At 28.8% G+C, this 17627-nt stretch overlaps 2 protein-coding genes across 7 annotated transcripts; one reads left to right on the top strand and one right to left on the bottom strand.

Annotated features, from left to right (window-relative positions):
- Positions 1–1075: 1075 nt before the first annotated feature.
- LOC127278531 (uncharacterized) lies at positions 1076–5599 on the bottom strand. The gene is made up of 3 exons (XM_051300284.1): positions 5435–5599; positions 3145–3350; positions 1076–3016 (listed from the first exon to the last, which is right to left on the bottom strand). Exons 1-3 carry the CDS (start codon positions 5452–5454, stop codon positions 2859–2861), a joined length of 384 nt encoding a protein of 127 aa, XP_051156241.1. The 5' UTR covers positions 5455–5599; the 3' UTR covers positions 1076–2858.
- Positions 5600–5697: 98 nt separating this feature from the next.
- On the top strand, positions 5698–16267 carry LOC127278505 (cAMP-dependent protein kinase catalytic subunit 1). Of its 6 annotated transcripts, none has more exons than XM_051300270.1 (4): positions 5940–6149; positions 6309–6415; positions 6487–6518; positions 12433–16267. In XM_051300270.1, exon 4 carries the CDS (start codon positions 13696–13698, stop codon positions 14755–14757), a length of 1062 nt encoding a protein of 353 aa, XP_051156227.1. In that variant the 5' UTR covers positions 5940–6149; positions 6309–6415; positions 6487–6518; positions 12433–13695; the 3' UTR covers positions 14758–16267. The 6 variants fall into 6 exon arrangements, with proteins under 6 accessions (XP_051156213.1, XP_051156227.1, XP_051156220.1 ...); XM_051300263.1 differs by having other exon boundaries at positions 5940–6159; XM_051300243.1 differs by having other exon boundaries at positions 5940–6159; positions 6309–6518; positions 12433–12705; positions 12862–16267.
- Positions 16268–17627: the final 1360 nt, after the last annotated feature.

Below are 17627 nucleotides of genomic sequence, written 5' to 3'. Positions count from 1 at the left end.
AAGGACTCGGGGAAAAAATTCTGAAATATATTCATAAATTTTTATATAAGAAAAATAATCAAACAATTTCTTTTTAATTTTAATCGGATAATAAACTAAATATGAATTTTTTTATAATTTCTTTGTTTTTTACGCTTTCTCTACACTGTAATATTTGAATTTAAAACCATTCCCGCGTATTCATGATGGCCGTCGAATACATAGATCAAAAGAAATATTTAATTATTATTTCTACTAAAATTAAATCATCATTAAGTATTAAAATACTTTAATTAATTAAATATATTTAATTCTAATTATTTTTATAAAGTAAATTCTAACACAGTTGCATATTATAAAAACTTTAACTGCTATTTTGACTAACTGTACCGCCGCCATCTTGTTTTGAGAAACGAGCGAAACTAGTTGAAATTCGTCAGTTTAACTTCATGTAAAAGAGTGAAATATAACCCGTTGAAAGTTATTTTATTTAAATCCATATCGAAAATATTAAATTGCGTTTATGTATTTGAATTGTAAAGAAATTTGTATTTTTTAAATTAGTAAAACCGATAATGATAAGAAAGTGATTTTTCGTTAAATAAAGTGCAATGTTAGGCAGTGAAATCGCGGGAAACATTTTTAAGTGAACTTGAATAGTGTCGAATTATAAAGTTGTTTTATTTTCAATTAATTTTGGTGTTTTAAATTATTTCTGTGTATAATAAAGAAAGATTCTCATAAATATTACCAAGTGGAAGCAAAATATAAAAAGTGAGGTTAGTTCTTTACTTTTTCTCTTAATTCTTCTCAATTTTACAATTATAAATTTAAAAAATTACTAAAAATGTATATATATCTCGGGCGATCAAGGGTTTTATTCACAATAATTGTGTAAAACGCAATAAAATTAGATTTTGCTTTTTCTATTAACCGAATTTATTGCTATTACAATCATTTTCAATATATATTTTTTTTATTCAAAAATCAGTGTTTCAAACGTGAAAATAGGTGTTGTCGCCTTATTTTTTTTTATTTTTCAATAATAATATATAGATTGAGGAACTGAGTCTAATAATATTTAAATTAAAGATAATTATTGCCATTTGAAACAACCAGTTTTATTTTACCCGGAATAGCGAACACAATGAATTACACAATATATATTATCCTGTACAAGTATTTTTGTTGTTAGTCGGTAATTAACATTTATTTTCATCTAAACATTAGTTTTAATATTTAGGTAGATTTTTTTTTTGTTTTGAATATTACAGACCCCGTTAAATTTTGTACGACAAGTGCTTATAGCAGGTCAGCGAATGCCAGTTTGATTCGACATTAATTAATGTCAAGTGGCAGTTGTTTTCAGTGAGATTCGATTAACTACAAGAAACTGATCTACGTAGATTGAACTAGTAAAAATGTTTTTTTTTTTTATTTTTTTTTTTTACCTAACAACTTTAATACGTTGAACTAACATCTTTACTTTACACAGATGAATTTTTGCTATTATTGATCTTCGCATCGTTCGCTTGCCACTCATAAATCTAAAAACGATTTTTTTAAGTTTCACATAAATGCAATCGCCTTGTTCATAAAAAATAAAAAAAAAAATTTTTCCTTTGATAAAATCAAATAATTGAAACGTGGATTGCTTTTATCATAAGTACTTTGACTATGACTAACGTCAACGTTAATCCTTAACTGGCAGTGTATATTTCTAATTAAACTAAATACAAATTCTCTTTATTAATGTCAATTTTTTTTTTTTTACTACAAAGTATTGTTAAATTTAACAATGTTTTCTAGTAATTTGAATAAAGTCAAATTAAATTTTCTTTTGAAGTCAAGTCACAACTAGTTTTTATTTTATTATTAATTTATTTATGTATTAAATTGTACACAAAACCAGTCAAGGGTTAAAATTGTAAAACAAAAAAAGAAAAAGAAAATACTGTCTACGAATATCGTCGATAATGAAAACTGGTTCAACGATGTTGACCTGCTCTAGATAAGTTTTACGAATGCACCGCAGTTTTAAAGAATCTTTTGAACTGCGTCGAGGAAAAAAAAAAATTTGTGCACCTATGTCTGCCAGTAAAACGCAGTGAATTGTATTATTTTTTTTTTCACCATTTTAATACTTTCGCAATAAAATCAGACTTTAAGTAACGTTATATTTCGGGATCAGCATTGTACAAAAAACAGCGTAATTCACATTCGTCGAAAACTGATCTCTTTAACATATTTTTTTTTTACCAAATTTTTTTTATATATAGGAATGTATTACAACTTATGAAGAGATTAGTTCAAATTGCGTTTTACACAATGCGATCATCCGATATTGGATGTCTCAAAAAAGAAAAAAAGTCAACGACTCGAGTGTTGATAAAAAAAAGGAGAAAATAACACATTTTTTTCAACAATCAACTCGTGCTTTTTTTTGAGAATGAAACTCTGCGATCGCTCTGTTTTATATATAATATATAAAAAAAAGTTTTTAAATATGCATTATACGCGCTTAAGCGCTATTTCATGCTTTGAATACGTTTTTTTTTTTGTCTTAAATTTGTGTAACGAGGGTAATAAATTTTTTTTTATCATATGTATGTGTGCAATGCTATCACGTGTTTGTATAGCATTGGCCTTTTTTTTTTTTGAACGCTTATGATGCGAAAGATCTTGGTACTTAACATACACACGGCCACTCTCAACACAAATACGTAATCGTAAACAATATCAGAGTTTTGCGATCGACACTCGTTCTATTATGGCGATGCACTGATGATTATGTTTTGCATTCTGACATCACGTTTAGATGGTGAAAAACTGTGTCTATAGATCAGGTCTATGGATAATAAAGAGGGACTACAGAAACATTAGGCCGTGGCTTCGGCTGCACCGTTGCTCTCGGCTTCAGCTGGTTTCTCATCTAATTTTGCTTTCTTTTCGGGACTGGCACCGTCCGCTGATGCATCATCAGTCAAATCAGCGCCAACTGATTTCCTCTTTATACAACAGGTGTCGACTGGAGCATCTGTAAAATTAGAAAAAAAAATAATTTCCCCTCATTATTAATTCGTTAATTGATATTGAAAACTTAATTTTTCTTTCATCTTAAATTCAAAACAAATTATGGAAAATTTTTGTTAATTTTCAATTTACCTGTGGAGTCACCATTCTTTGGCGTCTCCTCCTCTTTCTCATCGACTTCTTTTTCTTCAGTCGAGCCATTTTCTTTGGTCTCTGTGGCATCTCCATTCTCGGAAGTTTTGGAGTCTTCATCAGTCTCCTCAACAACCTTTGTCACTGGTTTCTCTTCTTCTACCACCTTCTTCTCCTTCTCAGGTGTGCTGACAACTTTGGTTTCTCTGTAAAAAAAAAAATAGATTGTTAGACTTCTCAAAAATATTTAAATAATAAATTACACTTCCTGGGGAACATGAATAAAATATATTTAAAAATAAAACTTCAAAATTTAGAAAAATAGCAATTACGACTTGAAAATAACATCTTTTCAAAATATTTATCTTAACTGGAATCAGCATCTTACAAAATTTCTATTTCCTAACAGAAAAATTTAAAAACTTTTTAAAAATAAATAACATTTAAAATACTTGACAAAATATTTTAAGTACAATTAAATTCATTACTGAATTCAAGAGGATTTTATGAATTTTAATATACTTTTTTTTTAAAGATTGAAAAGAAATAAAGTAGTTTGAATATGGCTTCCTGAAATAAACTTAATTATTGATTGTACACTTTAATAAATTGTATAAGCCTTTAGAAAAACATAAAATCGATTAGAGATGACATTAAATATTTTCAGAATCCCTAACGTACATTGGCTTATGCAAGAGTACGTCACAGTGTAAGCACGCGGCTTGTTTGACGTTTTCAAAATAGTCTCGTAACCTCAATATTCGCATTGAGAATAATGAGATTAGGACGCGGTTACATTTTTAAATTTGCTATTTGGACCCACTGTTCATTTGATTAAAATACATTATTTCTAAATTTAAAAAAAAAAAAATAAAATTTAATCACGTATAGAAAACATTATCCATAATTACTTTTAATTCAAGCTCTAATCAATAAAAGACAAGTGGTAAAAAAATCAATTATTTAAATATAAAACATTATTTAACAAGTTTTCTATCAATTATTCATTTAAAAAGAAGTTTTAATTCATGTACGTGTGTTATTGTAATGAGATTTTACACCTTTACATCTCGGATCCCCCCTTCTCTACCCCTGAAGTAAAGTTATGAGAGAGAGTGTGTGTGTGTGTGTATATTGCTATAACCTCTCACGACAACAAATTTAATTTCGTTGTGTTTGTGAATATCATGGATGGGAGAATTGAGTTCACTGAAGCGGAAGGAGGACACACATATAGTAGAAAGAAATAGAGATAGACGCCATCAGTAGCGCTTCATGTGGCTTTCCCAAGAACTGATATATTTCCCCTTACCCCACCTTTACCCTGAAAGCCACTTTTGCTTTGGCGCGGTAAAATTGTAGAAAGACGTGAATAGACCTGTTTGCGCCTTATTTTATCTTTTAATAAATACCTATCGAATGCGCAAATTCATATTTTAGTCAGCGTCAAGATGAAAATAATATGTAGGACATTTTTCTTTATTGTCATCAGTTCAGCGAATCGGTAAGAGAATAGGATCGATACGCCGACAGCTCTTTCAATTCAACGTGTACAGTCTATCTCAAAATCGAAAGAAATCAACGAATAATATTCACGTGCCATTATCATTTATTTAAATAATTAATTTGAAAATACATAAAACTCCCTTAATTGCTTTTTGTTTCTAATAAAGACAAGTTATCAAATTGTATATACGTGAATAATTAATAATATTCTTCTATTTGTTTATAAAATATGATAATTAAAGATAATAAAACTTGAAAGAAAAAGTGAAATGCCGCGCACGCGATCGGCGTACCTTTTCTCTACTTAAATTCTCCCCCTACGTCCCCCCTATGCCATATATCTTTCTCTCTCCCACGCATAACTAGTCTTATAAAAAACCGGGAAAAGTCCCCAATATACCGAATTAGATAATCTCAATAAAAAAAATATCAAAATCTAATTATCCAAAGACGGTGAAATCAATAAACAGTAACGTTTTATCGCGAAATTAATGAGAAAAGGATAAAAATACAGAAAATCAGAATGCGCACGGCGTGGTTCCCCCACCACTTTTTTTCAGAATCCTTTAATCAAGCAACAATTATTAACGAATTTGAGATAAAAATAAATTAGAATTTTGTCTATGAGAAGTTAATATTAACGAATGCTGAAAAACAATGGAAAAACACGGAAAATAAAGAGACGCGAACCGCGCGTGACTAGCATGGGGACTCGAGGCAAGCAGCCAACAAAGTTTTTTTGATAAAAAGGTTAATATCCATCACAGAACACTTAATTACTCACTTTGCTTCAACATCAGCCATTGTGATTGATTTGTTGTTAATTAAAACGGAAGCACTTGTAGATAAATACACTGAAAAATTTTTTTTCACACTGTGTATGAGCACACGAGAGATCTCTTGTAACACTACTGTTGCGTACCGACGCGCAAATGGCAGAACTCCTCGGTTGGCTCGTTGATTCGCCCGAATCCCCCGGCCCGGCCGGCGGCCTTCAAACCTTCCTCTTTCCCGCTATTTCCTAGGTGGCTCTGCCATCGGATCAATCTAAAATGGCTGTAAAGACCTTCACGAAACTTTCCATTAATTTACGCGAAACGCAGTAAAATTCGTGTTAATAAACCACCCACATAACCTACAATTCTAATAATACGACTTTTATGACAATTATCATTTCTCGGATAAATAGAAAATATGTAAGTAAATCAATTATTATTTTATGAATTTGAAATTTTATTCGTTTCGCGGGAAAAGGCCCATTGATTTTCCTCAACTTTGATTGGTCGTATTGGCCTCTACAAAAATGGAACGTTCATTTATTCAGGGGACAAGTTTTTGCACGTTTTTATCTCAACGTCTTTTATTGTAAAAAAGTGATTATTAATTAATTGAATACTTTTCCATTGTTGTCATGAGAATTAAAATATCTTCAATTTAAAAGATTGACATTTATCAATTTATTTATACGCAACATTTTCTTGATTTGGAGAAATCATTAGGTAATAAAAGGTAACCTCAAAATTTTCTTTCGTTTATATTATTGTATTGTATATAATAATCGAGATTTTGTATAATATGTTTTAATTGATTTTTGGTTTTGAATAACAATTTAAGAAAGGACGATTTTTATTGTTTTAAATGTTTTCTTTTGTTTACAGGATCTTGTATTCGAGGATAATTTGGATTCACGGCATATCTATATAATAGTAGGGAGAAAAGCCGGCTCATGAAAAGTTCTAGAAGTTTCTTCGCAGCCTCATTTCCGGTGTGTATTAAAAGGTAGAATGAGGCCACTACCGGGTGGTCATAATCAACTTCCATGTTTTCATGTTACAGGATGCACTTTTGTATACCAGTTTTGTATGAAGGTAATTTCATTTTTTTATTATTATTATTATTATTTTTATTATATATAGAAAGATACATTTTTTTAGAATTTATTAATTTGCAAATTTACCAATGGTAGACAATTTTTGTCTAATTTTGGTATTTTTTAAAAAAATACAAGTTATTTTTATTATTATTTATATATGATGAACTCTGACCGAATTGATTGTTGATAATTATTAAAAACGATGCATTTAAGTTTATTTAATCAGAATTTTTCTCAATAATTCGTTTTTAACGCGAGAGAAACATTAGTATTGATTAATTATATGATTAATATTTTATAAATTTTGTATGCTTAAAATTTGGAAAAAAAAATATTGAATTAAAATGACAATTTACTATAAATTTTGTCTCTTGAATGTTTGAAAGCCTTTCAAGAATATTGGCAAAAAAGAGGTGCGCATGCGACCGCCTTGCGCTGATAGATCGATACTGTACTATATTTAAACAAGAAAAAAAAAATAATCCCAATGACAAGTTCAGACAAGTTAAGATTTGAATAAAAAAATTTAAACTTGAATGATTAAATTATTTATAAATGAAAAAAGTAGGAAACTAAAATGTTTTTTTTTTTTTTTCTATTCAGAATAAAACTTTTTTGTTTTATTTTACTGCTTGCACGCGAAATAATGTTCGTCAATTAAAATTTGAAATCTAGTAACGTATTTTTCAATTTCAAATTGAAATTAAATTTAGTAACTTTTTTTTTTATTTCTAAACAAAATGAATGAAATCTAGTCTTAAATATTTTTGTCCAACTTAAATAGAATTTTTTATAATTATTTATTTATAAATTTTTGATCGAAAAATTCGAAATGATAATTAAATCTGATAACTTGTATTTCTGAATGAAATGGAAGTTTAATTAAATTTAGTAACAATTTTTTAATTTCTGATAAATGAGACGAAAGTTAATTGAATTTAGTAACAAATTTTTTAAGTTGAATTTTTGTTTTTCATTTTAAACGTGATAATTAAATTAATTAACTATCGGAATGAAAAAAGAATTTCATATTAATAAAAATTAATAAATCATGTAAAAAAAAATAACGGGAATAGTTTTTGTAAAAAATATCTGATATTATCTTAAAATGCATCAAGACTAAAGAAAATTAGCAGTGATAATTTTAAAACTTATTAATATGAAAGTGGGACACTTCACTGTTCGCAATTCAATATCTAATCAAACTGAAAGAATTTATTTAATCGTTGAATTGCATTAGTAATACGCATGAGTTTTCAAATTAGAGAAACAAATTTGTCTTTGTTTTGTTCTTATGCATATTTTTGCATTTTATATTTTGCCTAGGAGTTTTTCTATATACATATATATATGATAAAACAAATATTCGAGTGAATAATCTTTCAATGTAACTCCGGAAAGTTTCGTTTGTTTTCGTAAAACTTCGACTATATTACAATGATGTAAAGTATTATTTTTATGATGAGTATATATACTGAATAAGCGACAACCGTGCTTTGCCAAAGACACGGTTAACGGTGGTAATATTTGCCTTTCATGCGCGCGTTACACTTGAACTTCTGAAGTCGAAAAAAAAAAAAAAAAAAAAATGTATACAAGAATTTATAATTATTTCAAGTATATACAAACGAGATAGAAATTTTTTTTTTCAAAGTCGTAAAGATTAAACAATCTCATATATAAATGGTTTGATAAGATATTGCACTGGAATACAGGAGCTTAACAACCTTCAATGTTAAAAATAGTTTTGTGTGTATACATATTGACGTATATCTTTTATATTTATGGAAATTACAATATTTCACACTTCGATTGCATATATATATATATTCTTTTTTTGATTTTAAATATTTCCGAGAATTAAATAAATTGATTAGTTCTCTTCTAAAATAGGAATTTGATTTTTTTTTTATTTGAAATATTTTCGATTGTAATGGTAGTTTACTCACGGATTTTTGGAAATGTAAAAAATTTTTGTTTGATGATACAGAAGCAGAGACAGTTAATATTTATTTGATTAAAAATTATCATCTTATTTTTAGTCTCGTTTTTTTTATTTTAGATTATTTTTTTATTTTTAAAATGATATATGTTTTGAAATATTTTAATCTTTCATTTATTACTGATTCTTCTTGTCTTTTTTTTTTCTATACTGGATTTTATTTCTGATAAATTTTGTAATATAAGAAGCGCCATGGCGGCGTGTTTCAACTAAAAGAATCGAAAATGTCTTTCGTGTAAAAGTATCGCAGGCCCATCGCACGTGTTTGAGATAATTCGTTTTCCGAAACAGCTGCTAAATACAGTGCAGGTGGAAGAGCGGTCATATAGCCAGGACCTTAAAGGCAGATGTCCTGACTCAATTTTTTTTTCTTTTTTTTTTTAAATATTATTTTCCTCGCGTATATACTATACACCCCTATCTGAAAATTATTGTCGTGATTATTGGTTGCGATTTCGTCGCATAATTAAGTCAAGGAAATGAAATGTTTTTTCAGCTGTTAAAACAAAATGTCTTTTCACTATTTCGAAATGAAACATCGATTTTTAGATGTAATTTATTGACAAGTGACAATGTTTTATTTTTAGTATATTCTTTCCTTCTATTTGAAAATTGTGATAAAAATTCTTGCTAATTTATCTAAAATTAAGAAAAGAAATTTTAATTATTTTTTTAATTTAAAAAAAAAAAATTTAAGAATACCTTTTTTTTTATTTAAATTGTAATTATGTGAATGACAAAAAAGATAATAGTTTTATTATTCAATATAAAATTGTATAAAGTGTTAATTATGAAAAGAATTATATATATATATGAATAAAGAAAAGACAGGTTGTTTTCAGTTACAATGTGCGACATTGGAAAGGAAGTGCTCGACGGTTCGCTGACGAGGAGTTCTTCGGCCCTTTCTCTTATCTCTTCTGAACTGTGAAACATAAGAATCTACAACCTCAGCTTAGTTTGAATACGTTAAAAAAAAAATGATTTCGATTTTTCATTTGCTGTGAGAATGAAACGTTGCAACTTTTTTAGATTGTCGGTTAGAATTTTTATTTTTCCGTGAGAATAATACGAAAATTAATTTTCATTGACATTGTTTATTTTGGAATTTTGTTAGTTTTTATTTTTTTATTGGCAGTTTTTTCTTTTCTAATTCTGTTTCTTATTCTGTTTTGTAGACACAATTTTCTATGATGTTTCAAAATTCCCAGGAATTGAGTTGTACATAGAGGAAGTTAGAAATTCATCTTTTTTCTTGAAACCCACGAAGCTGTCGTCAAAGATTTATATCTTTCGCTGGTACAATAGGCAGAATATGAAAGTGTCTCAGTCAGATAAACTTTCATTTCATCACGTGTTAAACCGGTTAAACAACGTGTCTAGACTTAGTCAACTCTCAATGAAAGTACTCCAGAAATAAATATTTTGTTGCAAAAAATCAAAATTACTTTTTTGTCAACAAATTCAATTTCTTCGTTCAAAAAGCAATTCAAAAAAAAAAAAAAAATCAAATTTTTAAATTTAAATTATTTAATGAACAATATTGTCATAGGGAATTGAAAGTCATTAGCATTTTTGTTATGTGAAAATCAATTTGTCGTTGGATTTTCCATTTTATTTATCACATAAAAGTTTTTGTATAGTATAGCGTTGAAAATTCAAACGAAAAAAGAACAAACTCCAGGTCAGGTTGGTTGAGATGTGCGTACAGAAATAGTTTGTATTAACTTTCCAGAAGAAGGTCGACTGGCGAATGTGATGACCGCAAAAAGATTTCTCTGTGCAAACCTCTACAGTAGTGCTCATCTTGTACTCGTATATGCATTGCACTAAATTCATTCAAGTAGTTCAGTTTAGAAATAGCTGTCGACATATCAGTCGACTGTGAAATAGTCACGCACTGACAAAAATTATATTTGTAATTTTCCTATATGTATAAATTCCGACAAAATATTTATCTACGTGTGTGCAAAATTTTCAAAGTTAGAATAAGTGTATTTGAAAATTATTGGAAAAATTTTTTCCGGATACAAAAAATAATTGAATATCATAATTTTTTTAATTTACTTTTTACCATTTATATACCATATTTATAATAAAAATTACAATTGAAATATTTAAAAGAAGAAATGATTATACGATATATGAAAGGAGATTATTTTCAGAAACTTTGGCAAATAAAAAAAAAATGAGAAAAATGATTCGGTAAAAAATAGAATATTTACATTTATAAATTAAAATTTTAGTAAATCAAAATTAGTTTTTAAAAATTATAAATTTAAAAAATTCAATGTCCAAGAATTTTATTTTGCAAATAATTATTTGTTACTGAATTTAAATAAACATGTTAAAATTAATTACTTATTCATTAATTGATTATAAAATACTATATGTAAAAGTTTATTATTTATATAGAAATAAATAATAAACAGTACAAATATTATTTTGTTAACGTAAAAAGTGAGTGACTATTTCATGATTTTATGGAATCAATGTTTTTAAAATATATATCTATATGAAAGCCTATAAATAATGGAAAGTCAAAAGTTGAAGAATATTTCATAATTTGCATATCGCCCCTTTTTTCATTCTGTTGTGTATGAGATAGGAAGAGATTGCTTCATTTTTTTTTCAAAAAAAAAAATTAATGGTCGAGAGTCTATTATATCATTTTTATTTTTCTATATTTGTATTTGAGGGAAAAATTTATTTTACAATCAGAGTTACGTGGCCTTTTAAGAAATTGGTTTTATAGTGCTTCATAGAGATTCAGACTCCGGTCTTTGAATCGATAGGAAGAACGGTCGACGTATCCAGGTGCTATATTCAACCTGAATTTTCACGCCATCTTCGTTATACGTGACAAAGAGCGCATGTCTAGCACATGTGCAGGTTTCCGGCCGGTTATTTTTGATTATCAAAGCACGCGACACGTTATCTTCAAGTACATATTTATGTATATTTTTTTTATTACATTCTAGGGATGAAGCTTTAGATTTTTGAAAAATTTTAATCAAATTCCAATTTTACAAAATGTGGAATTTTTTTTTTTTTTTGTCTTCTTGGCATTTACTTCGAATTTTCAAATAAGAAAAGCTTGTAATCATATGCTTTGCTTTGTTGAATTTCTAAAGTTTAATTTAAAATTATAAATAGAAAATTTATCTATATAGTTAGCTGTTCTAAATATTCTTGAATAATAAAATATACACTTGGAATTATAAATTTACACGTGTATTTTATATGTTTGATATAGGAAAAAAAATAATATATAAATTTTTAATGTACATGTTAAAATTTACTTTTAATCTCTAAAGAATGTTATATTTAATCAGAGATTTGATAGTTGAAAATTGAGAAAATTGCATTTTGCGGTCTACCTCATGTTTATTTTAAGACATGAAAATTATTTTGTCATCTTTTTTTTCAAAATTAAATAGACATATTTGAAATTTCTTTCTGGAATATTTTTATATAATTTTGAAGGAACTTATTTATTCAATCTTAAAATGATGAGAATTTGAACTTTTCTCTTCTGATAATTAATTCCGTATATTGTATTTTTAAAATATATTTTATATTATATGTTTTTGAGAATATTGTGTTTTAAATATTTTTGAAAATTCTATTTTCTTTTCTTGAGATGAACAAATCAAAAATAGAAAAAAATTTCTTTTAAGAAACATTTAAATTTTACCCAATGGGTTATTTTAGAATTAAAGAATAGAAAAAAAGATAATATTAAAATGTTAATTTTAAATAAATTAAAATTTTTAAAGTGAATTAATAAAAATTGGATTAAAAATTTTCGAAGGAGTAATAAAAATTTTAATTTGAGGATTAATTAATGTTTTGATAGTTATGTGGAATAGGTTCGTTTTATATTAATTCTTCCTTAATTTAACAGGTCGCTTAAAAATGATATTTGGAGGATATTTAATGGCGTTAAAAGAGGTCAGACAGTAAAAGCAATGGATAATATTCTTGAATTCATCATAGCTGAATAGTAGCAGTCTTCCTGATCTTCCAGTTTTTATTATCGTTGTTGAAAAATTCTCTAAGTGGCAGCACAAAGCAGAATAGAAACAAGGCGTACATGTACCAACTGGTTTCTCGACGTATTTGTTAGTGTTTTATCATGGATTACAGATAGCAGCACTTTCCAGCTAGTAATTATGCGGTAAAATACAAAATTCAGCTTGATGATTATTATTTTGTGAGTTAAAAAATTGAAATTAATTTATTTTCAATTTTTAAACATTGATTTTAATTTTTGTTTGTAAATATTGTTGTTATAGATAATATAGGATGGTTAATTGTGTTTTCAATTTGATAGCTGTATATATTTGTTGACGTCTGCGCTGCTCGGCATCATTCGGCTCGTTCTACTCGTTGTATGGTGCGCGGCAGCGAGTCTCCTTCTCTTCCTGGAGAGAGCACTGTCCGTCTCCTCTACCATTTGTCGCATTTGTATAAATTCCGGGAGGAGCAGGCCAGGTTGTGCCGCCATCTTAGAGAGAGAGGTATTTGTCTCGTCTGCTGTACTAGACGGATTGAGTTCAACGCTCAGCGAGATAATAAAGTGACAGCTAAAAGTGTTGTTATCGGGCGTTTAAAGGAAACAAAGTGACTTGTGTCTAATCCAGTGGATTATAGTGCAAAAGTGTCGATGCTCAGTGCATTGGTTTGTCAGCTCGTATTTTAAGCCATATATATATATATACATATATATATACAACGAACGGCTACATATGTACCTGACACCGCTCAGGAACGATTCGAGTAACTGAAAAGCAAAAAAAGAGTGAGTCACTCCCAGTGTAGTGCGGTGATTTAAAAAAAAAAATTTCCTTCGAAAACGGTAGTTCGCGTTTGTAAAGGGCTGTAAAGTTGTGTGCTAAAATATGGCGCGGGTTGCAGACAAGGTATTGTATTGACCTATTTATACCTTAAGACACGGAAAGGTTATCTTGAAAAATACTCAAGGGCACAGACAGAAGCAATTTTAAAGGATTAGTTTTTTTGTCGAAGAAAAAAAATTACTGACTTTACTGTTCGTTGTCATTAATTAGTGACGGGTCACTTTTGTAGTGCGGGGGAAAAAAAAAGCGAAACACTGAAGAAACTCGACGTGCGTGGAGCCCTGGCAGGCTGGAGCGCGGCTGGTAAAATGGGCAATAATGCCGCGACTGCAAATAAGAAGGTGGACGCGGCAGAGAGCGTCAAGGAGTTCCTGGATCAGGCCAAAGAGGAATTTGAAGAAAAATGGAAAAAAAATCCTACCAATACTGCGGCATTGGATGATTTTGAAAGAATTAAAACCCTGGGTACCGGTTCATTTGGTAGAGTCATGATAGTTCAGCATAAACCCACCAAGGAGTATTATGCAATGAAAATACTCGATAAACAGAAGGTGGTTAAATTAAAGCAAGTTGAACATACACTTAATGAGAAGAGAATTCTTCAAGCAATTAGCTTTCCATTTCTTGTTTCGTTACGATTTCATTTTAAGGACAACTCGAATTTGTATATGGTACTCGAATATGTACCAGGAGGCGAAATGTTCAGCCATTTAAGAAAGGTCGGTCGTTTTTCTGAACCACATTCACGATTTTATGCAGCGCAAATTGTATTAGCCTTTGAATATCTTCATTATCTTGATCTTATCTACAGAGATCTTAAGCCTGAGAATCTTCTTATAGACTCCCAAGGTTACCTCAAGGTCACGGACTTTGGTTTCGCCAAGAGAGTGAAAGGCAGGACGTGGACCCTATGCGGTACACCTGAATATCTTGCACCTGAAATTATTCTCAGCAAGGGTTATAACAAGGCTGTTGATTGGTGGGCGTTAGGTGTTCTAGTATATGAAATGGCCGCTGGCTATCCACCTTTCTTTGCTGATCAACCGATTCAGATCTATGAGAAAATTGTCAGTGGCAAAGTTCGTTTTCCCTCACATTTTGGTACGGATCTTAAGGATCTATTGCGCAATTTATTGCAGGTAGATCTTACCAAAAGGTACGGTAATCTCAAGGCCGGTGTTAACGATATAAAAGGTCATAGATGGTTTACAAGTACCGATTGGATAGCTGTCTTCCAAAAAAGGATCGAGGCACCATTTATACCGCGATGCAAGGGACCCGGTGATACTAGTAATTTTGATGATTACGAAGAGGAAGCATTGAGAATTTCTTCAACTGAAAAATGCGCCAAGGAGTTTGCTGAATTTTGAACAATTGACTCGTATGTCGATGATTATTATTATTATTATGGATTCTGTAAAACGGAAAAATCGCGACGCAACCCGGACTATCGAAGAATGTCCACAGGGAGACGACGAGCGTCGACGTCCAGATCTCGTTACCTAGCAACGAGTAAACAATTGAAGGCTTATTTTTACCAGGAAGAATCAACTCTCCTCGATGATTGTTATCGTAATTTAATGCCAGGATCATAGGATCTCCGTTCCCTCTGTGACACCAATATTAAAAAAAAAAAAATTAAATCAATTTCCTTGAACATTATTTAATTCCCTGAATATTCATCATTAATTTCGAATTTGATTTGGGTCTTCCAGGAGGGACGGAGGGTGACCGATACTTCCATAGGGTGATGGTTCATGGTGCAAAGGAAGATCATCAACAAGCACTGGACCATTTTTTCTTCTTCTTTTTTTTTTTTTTTCTTGCTTTGTTCGCCGATGTATAAAGTTCGTTAAACGCTAGCTAGTCGCCGTAACTATTCAACATTTAACACGAAGCACGCGACTTACTCCAAGGACACGGGGAGGCAACGAAACCTCGAAATTCGTTTGCCATTGCGAGTCTAGGGAGCGTCGTCGTTTTCAGAGAGTGTGTGTTATACCTTGCGACGAGGCGCGTAGTTCAGTATATAAGTTTATATGGATGGTGCTGTTGTCGTGAATTTATTTGTCATAGTGCAATTTAGTAATCGAGAATCTAAATGTCCATCATCGCAGTCCTGAACGTCGACGAGAGAGTCAACCCCTCACAGGCCTTGAAACCAAAAAAAAGAGACCTGTAGGGAAGTGTTCTTTTTCAAGATTGCAAAAAAAAATATAATATAATTATTATTATAATATATTTAAAAAAAAACTGGCTATTTAATAATAATATTAATAATAATTTAAAAAAAAAAAAAACCGCACCAGATTGAAAAACATTAAAAAGTGTGCGTGGCGATCGCTCTGATTTGTTCTGCGAGTGATGCCAAGTGCAGTGCAGGGAAGAAGCATATCAGTGAAATCGTGAATGTGGCATTCGATGTTGTTCGAAATGCAACGGATTGTCAGGTGCAGTAAGGTTTGTCGTTTGTTGCTGCGCATTTCAGATATGATGTATCTTCGGTTTTTCGAATGCGAGACGACCGATACGAATGGGCATGCGTTCTTGTAGCAAAAAAAGAAAGAAAAAAAAAAAAAAAAAATGTGCGAGTCAGAAGGAACTCCCGTGTGCTGTGTGATAGTTTAGAGAAATAATTCTCCTTAGATTACGTATTTTCTATAGGATATTTTCCTCCCTACCTCATGATTATATTTAAAACAAAAAAAAAAAAAAAAAATTGTTCGTTTAACACGATCCAAATAGGCGTTTTTTCCGAAAGAGATGTTCGAAACAAAAATTTTTTTTTTTTTCTTAGATGCAGAATCAATCGTATTGTTAAAGTCAATACAATGAATGGCACAGTCATTCAGCAATAATTTCCAGGGTTCTTTAATTTTTTTTTTTTTTTAAAGCAATCTTTATTCTTTCACTTTATTTATTTTACTTTTATAGTAAATATTTACCGGTATAATTTTATTTTTTTAGCATTTGTTTTTAAGTTCTCTAGGTTTTGGAATTTTTTGTCTAATGTCTCCTTAGGAAAGAAAATATGAAATTTATTTTAAAATAATCATTGTCTTATGAAAATGGAAATAATAAGAATTTTTACATTTGTAAGTAAAATTGAGAAATTCGAAATATTTGCAATTTTTTATTACAAAAAATTTAAAATTTTCAAAATTATTTATTTACAAAAGAAATTGTATTTCTTTTTACTAATTTTAAATTAATTCTAATATAATTTTTTAATAAAGGCTCTCTAAGAGTAATAAATTTCTCAATAGTAATAATAATTTATCATAAAATTCTTATATATTTTTTGTAAAAAAAAATTACAAATATTTTTTTTTTAATAAATTAAATTTTTATTAATTTTTCTTTTAATTATTTAAAGAAGTAATTGACACTTGAGTTTTCTTAATATTTCCATTTTTCAGTGGTTAATAAGATATATTAATAAAATTCATATTTTCATTTTATTTGACAGTAGTAAAAAATTTATCAGGAGAGATCATTTTAGTTAAATTTAAATCTTCTTTGTTTTTCTACTGTCATATTTTGACATCCTTGTTCCCACGTGGTGTTAAATTATTTACATTCTCATTATATGAGAAAGTATTATTTGAATTATATAATATGCTTAAAGCGATCAAACTTTTGATTAAAAAGAAAAAATGAAATATGATACGATTCTAAAATATAATTATTTTTTTATTTATTTTTTTTTTTGCATTTAATTGAATTTAAATATTTCGAATTTGTATTTTAGATGAAAAATATTTGAAAAAATAAGACATTTTTTTGTGAATAATTTAATTTATAAGATATTTTATTGATTATTTATTATTGTAAATAATAATTTTTTTTTTAAACAAATACCATAGATACAGAATATGATAATTTGTGTTAAATTTCAAAAGACTTTATTAGAGTCCTGTAAATAAAATTCTATATGTGTGTAATGTTTCAAAGAGTCAAAGTTATCTTTATAAAAGCTATATATATATATACTTTTAGTTACAATGTGTAAAAGTGCAATATAAATATACGTTTGAATAATGATTTTAAAAAAATATTGAACGTTTTTAATATCATCGTATCGTGATTCATAAAAGCTATTTAAATGTTCATTCACTATATTTAAGAAATTATAATTCTCAATGAATGAAAAAAAAAAAACTATAGAAGATAATAAAATATAATTCTCAAATTTTTATGAAAATATTAAAAGAATTTCAAGCTGCGTAAACATTTATAT

Source organism: Leptopilina boulardi, unplaced genomic scaffold (assembly GCF_019393585.1).
Source record: "Leptopilina boulardi isolate dan_hultmark-lab unplaced genomic scaffold, ZJU_Lbou_2.1 LbouV2_112, whole genome shotgun sequence".
Taxonomy (NCBI): domain Eukaryota; kingdom Metazoa; phylum Arthropoda; class Insecta; order Hymenoptera; family Figitidae; genus Leptopilina; species Leptopilina boulardi.
Note: the sequence above shows the minus strand (reverse complement) of the source record. Positions and strands in the feature narration are given on the sequence as shown.

What these genes read in the sequence shown, in the direction of transcription:
- LOC127278531 (XM_051300284.1), bottom strand. Translation starts at nt 5,454, where the DNA reads ATGGCTGATGTTGAAGCAAA. An exon ending in ATGGCTGATGTTGAAGCAAA is followed by an intron (nt 3,351 to 5,434) that starts GTGAGTAATTAA and finishes TTTTTTTTACAG; the next exon opens with AGAAACCAAAGTTGTCAGCA. An exon ending in AAAGAATGGTGACTCCACAG is followed by an intron (nt 3,017 to 3,144) that starts GTAAATTGAAAA and finishes CTAATTTTACAG; the next exon opens with ATGCTCCAGTCGACACCTGT.
- LOC127278505 (XM_051300256.1), top strand. Translation starts at nt 13,696, where the DNA reads ATGGGCAATAATGCCGCGACTGCAAATAAGAAGGTGGACGCGGCAGAG.